Source organism: Chiloscyllium plagiosum, chromosome 35 (genome assembly GCF_004010195.1).
Source record: "Chiloscyllium plagiosum isolate BGI_BamShark_2017 chromosome 35, ASM401019v2, whole genome shotgun sequence".
Lineage (NCBI taxonomy): Eukaryota > Metazoa > Chordata > Chondrichthyes > Orectolobiformes > Hemiscylliidae > Chiloscyllium > Chiloscyllium plagiosum.
The window spans coordinates 428,805-434,491 of record NC_057744.1 but is presented as its reverse complement, the minus strand read 5'-3'; the positions used below and the strand labels follow the sequence as shown (position 1 = coordinate 434,491).

Genomic DNA, 5,687 nt, shown 5'->3' with positions numbered 1-5,687 from the left:
TGCCTTGGTAAAGTCAGAACAGGAAGAGTGTGACTGGGTTAGGGAAATATTTACCATGCAGATAGTCATTCACTACAGAAAATGTTAACACATCTGTAAAGTGAATTGCATCGTGACATTCCAGGGAGAATTATATAAAACATGGAAGAGAAACATTTAGGAAAATGGGGAAGGAGCAGGGAACCAACATTAACTGATATAGTTAAACTAGCACCAGAAGTGACACAAAAGCCAAATTTCTTCCTTGGTCGTTGACAACTCTTTAAACTGACCTGAAACAATGAGAGAAGACCACTTGGCCCGTACAATCCATTTCAGCCTTTACACTCCACAGGGAAACAATTCAATTACATTTACTCAGCCTGATCCCACATCCTTCAAAACCTTTTCTTTAGATCCAGCTAGCTATCAGTTGGATTTATGCTACTTGTCAGAACATGGAATAATCTCTTCCTTCTAAGAACCTTTCATTTACTGCATGGTCAGTGACTCAAATTATTCCTGACAGAGCCAAGGAGAAACATGGAATGTTTGAGAAAAGCCTTAAAAGCCCACGATAATCCAGGAAAGCTCAAGGCTAGGTATTCAATGTCTCAGTTAGATGAGCGGAGTCTTATGAGCGGAGCCACACTGATCACAAAGTTCCATCGTTTACCTGTGTCATGTTAGCTGCCATCAGCTGGACTGGCAATAGACCCAGAAAAATTGGCTTCAATTATCCCTAGTGTAGATAGGGCCAAAACGTAGCCAGGAATCATGCATCTGATCAGTGATCCCAAGTCAGTAGAAAGGAAATCACCCAGGGGTCCTGCTCCTGATCACTGTCAAGTAAATCCTATCCATTAACAGTCACTATCCAGGACAGCAGGTTGCCAATGGCTCTTATCTAACATCACCAGGGACCTGGATCACATGGTGAATCAGATATTTCAAAAGAGGGAAATAAACTGAAATGAAAAAAACAACTCCAGGTCAAAATCAACCCAAACTGTTTGTTGCACATGCAGCATAGTCAGGGAACAAGACTGATGTTAGACATGATGCAGAGAGACATTTTGTACTATTCAAATGCCATTGAGGAAACTGGTCAGTTTTGGGAAGGTTTTCAGCTAAAAGTGATTGGGTGCAGATGGCTACATGACATATCCTGAACTGAGCCACAGATTCCCCTTCATGAGGGTGGCCCAAAATCATGAGATGAAAATCACATCTAAAGGAAGTCACTATAGAGGAATACTGAGGAAATGATGAAAGACATCTCTGGTTGTGCTTGACTGCCCCTCAGAACTTTTCACCAGTGCTATAAGCTAGCAAGCTTTATTTACGTGTCCATTGGCGTATAGATGAAAAGGGCATCTGCTCCACTCTCTCCATGTCTTGTATTTGTGATTAATCTTCCTCCAAGCAAACTTGACAATGCTCAGCATGAACAACCAGGACACTGCATACATGGCGACTCCTGCCAACTTCACAACAGGGAGGGGTACAGGGGAAGTTAACTCACAGTACAGCAGCCTGCCCCCAATCCCGATCCGCACACAGCTAAACAGCAACACAAACAGCAAGTCAACAATATCTCCCAGCACGGAGTGGTAATGGCCAGATTTTCGAAGAAACCAGCGGATTTGGAGGAAAGGATTGGTCAGTTCACTGCCAAAGATGACAGCATTGACTTCAACAGCTGAGTGTCCCAAAGCCAGCACCATGACAATGCCAAGGATACTGAGACAGTGGTGAGAGAGCATCATCAGACCCTCTGTTTGAAAATAAATACACCAGCACATATCAAATATAAAATAACCCAATGACAGACACAGCACTTGAGTCTGAAGCTCAGTGTTTGGAGAGCCTGAAAAACACAAAGAAAAATTCAATATAACTTGCAGTTTTGAAACTAAATTATTTCCACTTTTAACAAGTCACTCACCAGCTCAAAACCAGTCACAATTACACAGTTATTTAATATTTTGAATTAAACTATTTAGGAAAATTGAATTCATTAAAAATAGAATATAAAATTTTGAATAAAAACAATCAATGAGAATAGACTGATAATTGGCCGGGTTGGATTTGTCCTGTTTGTGTACAGGACATGCCTCGGCCTTTTTCACATTTTGGGTGGATGCAAGGGTTGTAACTGGACTGGAACAGCATGGTCAGGGGAGGCATAGCAGGTTTTGGAGAACAAGTCTTCAGTAATATTGCCAGAAAGTTGTCAGGGCCCAAAGCCTTTGCAGTATCCAATGCTCCCTATTGTTTCTTGATATCACATGGAGTGAATTAAGTTGCTGAAGACTGGTATCTGTGATCCTGGGGACCCACTGGAGAAGGCTGAGATGGATCATCCACTCAGCACTTCTGGCTGAAAATTGTTGCAAATGATTCAGCCTTATGTTTTGCACTGATGGGCTGGGCTCTCCCATTATTGAGAATGGGGATACTTGTGAGCCTTCTCCTCCAGAGTTGATTTAATTATCCACCATCATTTATGATCGGATGTGGCAGGACCGCAGAGATTAGACCTGTCGGTTACATGGCAACTGCTGCTTATATTATTTGTAGCTTCACCAGGTTAACACCTTGTGCTCCAGAATTCGCCATACCCTTAGCCAAACTGTTCCAGTACAGCTATAACACTAGCATTGATGAGACAATGTAGACAATTGCCCATTTATTTCCTGTATGATACACCATCAGTAGATATATGTTTTTAAATGGTCCAATCCACACGTTTCGTAACAGCCTTACTTCACTTAGCAACATTTCATAAAATTCTCACTCAACTAATTATTAGCACCCTTATTTATACAAATAATTCAAAACCAATTAGTTCAATTAATACATTTATTACCTATTCCCTGGTTCCATTTGATCTCAGGCACTCCTTTAGATCTTATTAGATGATAACACAAAAAGCAGAACAAATCCAACTCAGCCAATTACAACCACATCAGTCTACTCTTGAACATCAATGAAATGATGGAAGGTGTCCATCAACAGTATTATCAAGCAGCATCTTCTCAGCGATGCGCCTGACCTTATTACAACCTTGATTCAAACATGGACATAAGAGCTGAATTCCAGGGGTGAGATGTGGCATCAGGGAGCCCTAGCAAAGCTGAAGTCTATGGGAACCAAGGGTAAAATTCTCTGCTGACTGGAGTTATATTTGGCATATAGGAAGATAGTTGTGATGGTTGCAGGTCAGTCATCTCAGCTCCAGGACATCTCTGCAGGAGTCCCTCAGGGTAGTGTCCTATGTCCAGCTATCTTCAGCTGCTTCATCAATGACTCCCTCCATCATAAGGTCAGGAATGAGGATTTTAGCTGATGATTGCACTTTTGCAACTCCTCAGATACAGAAGCAGTCCATGTCCAAATGGAGAAAGACCTGGACAATATCCAGGCTTGAGCTGAAATACAGCAAGAAACGTTCATGCCACACAGGTTTTACCATTTTGTCAGGAAATGACCATCTCCAAAAAAGAATCTAACCATTGCATCTTGACATTTAATGGCATTATCACTACTAAATTTCCTACTGTCTACTACTGACTAGAAACTGAACTGGATAAGCTGGAGAAAGACAGCAGCTACAAGAGTAAGTCAGTAGAGGCTAGGAATCCTGTGGCAAGTAACTCACCTTCTGACTCCCCAAAGGCTGTCCACCATATGCAAGGCACAGGTCAGGCTTGTGATGGAATACTCCCCCCTTGGGTGAGTGCAGCTCCAACAACACTCTAGAAACTCGACACCATCCAGGACAAAGCATCCCATTTAACGGGCATCAAATCCACAACCATTTCCTTTGTCCACTATCAATCTACTGTAGCTGCACTGTATACCATCTACAAGATGCACTGTAGTAACTCTCAAAATGTCTACTGTCAGCATCTTCCAAACTCATAGCACTTCCATTTGAAGGACAAGACATCAGATACTTGGGAACATCACCTACTGAAATTTGCCCTCTATACCACTCACCTTCCTGACTTAAAACATTAAACTTTACAGCGCAGTACAGGCCCTTCGGCCCTCGATGTTATGCCAGCCTGTGAAACCAACCTGAAGCCCATCTAACCTACACTATTCCATTCTCATCCATATGTCTATCCAATGACCATTTAAATGCCCGTAAGGTCTACTACTGTTGTAGGTAGTGCATTCCACGCCCTACTACTCTCTGATTAAAGAAACAACCTCTGACATCTGTCCTATATCTATCACCCCTCAATTTGAAGCTATGCCCCTTCGAGCTAGCCATCACCATCCGAGGGAAAAGGCTCTCACAGTCCGCCCAATCTAACCCTCTGATTATCTTATATATCTCAATTAAGTCGCCTCTCAACCTCCTTCTCTCTAAAGAAAACATCCTCAAGACCCTCAAACTTTCCTCGTAAGACCTTCCCTCCATAGCAGGCAACATCCTAGTAAATCTCCTCTGAACCCTTTCCAAAGCTTCCACATCCTTCCTATAATGTGGTGTCCAGAACTGTACACAATACTCCAAGTGCGGCCGTACCAGAGTTTCTACAGCTGCAGCATGACCTCATGGTTCCGAAACCCGATCCCTCTACTTATAAAAGCTAATACACCATATGCCTTCTTAACACTCTATCAACCTGGGTGGTAACTTTGAGGGATCTATGTACATGGACACCGGGATCTCTCTGCTCATCTATTCTACCAGGAATCTGAGCATTCGCCCAGTACTCTTTCTTCCTGTTACTCCTTCCAAAGTGAATCATTCATACCTTTCTATAGTGACCTTAGTGTTATCCGCAAATTTACTAACCCATCCTTCTACGCCCTAATCCAGGTAGTTTATAAAAATGATAAACAGCAGTGGACCCAAAACAGATCCTTGCGGTACATCACTAGTAACTGAACACCAGGATGAACCTTTCCCATCAACTACCATCCTCTTGTCTCCTTTCAGGTAGCCAATTTCTGATCCAAACCGCTAAATCACCCTCAATCCCACGCCTCCATATTTTGTGCAGTAGCCTACCATGGGGAACCTTATCGAACGCCTTCCTGAAATCCATATACACCACATCAACCGCTTTACCCTCATCCACCTGTTTGGTCTCCTTCTCAAAGAACTCAATAAGGTTTGTGAGGCACGACCTACCCTTCACAAAACTGTGCTGACTATCTCTAATCAACTTATTCCCATCAAGATGATTATAAATCCTATCTATCATAATCTTTTCCAACACTTTACCCAAAACTGAAGTAAGGCTCACTGGTCTAGAATTACCAGGGTTGTCTCTACTCCCCTTTTTGAACAAGGGACCAACATTTGCTATCATAGAACATAGAAGAATACAGCGCAGTACAGGCCCTTCGGCCCTCGATGTTGCGCCGATCCAAGCCCACCTAACCTACATTAGCCCACTATCCTCCATATGCGTATCCAATGCCCGCTTAAATGCCCATAATGAGGGAGAGTCCACCACTGCTACTGGCAGGGCATTCCATGAACTCACGACACGCTGAGTAAAGAACCTACCCCTAACATCTGCCCTATACCTACCCCCCCTTAATTTAAAGCTATGCCCCCTTGTAATAACTGACTCCATACGTGGAAAAAGATTCTCACTGTCGACCCTATCTAAACCCCTAATCATCTTATACACCTCTATCAAGTCACCCCTAAACCTTCTTTTCTCCAATAAAAACAA

At 42.7% G+C, this 5,687-nt stretch overlaps 1 protein-coding gene across 1 annotated transcript in view; it reads right to left on the bottom strand.

The window, feature by feature from the left end:
* Positions 1-1,288: 1,288 nt before the first annotated feature.
* Positions 1,289-5,687, bottom strand: part of tlcd5b (TLC domain containing 5b) — an 18,774-nt gene continuing 14,375 nt past the window's right edge. The window contains exon 3 of the mRNA XM_043676443.1: positions 1,289-1,849. Coding sequence (XP_043532378.1) covers positions 1,308-1,849 — 542 coding nt within the window. The 3' untranslated portion in view covers positions 1,289-1,307. The remainder of the gene's footprint in view (positions 1,850-5,687) is intronic.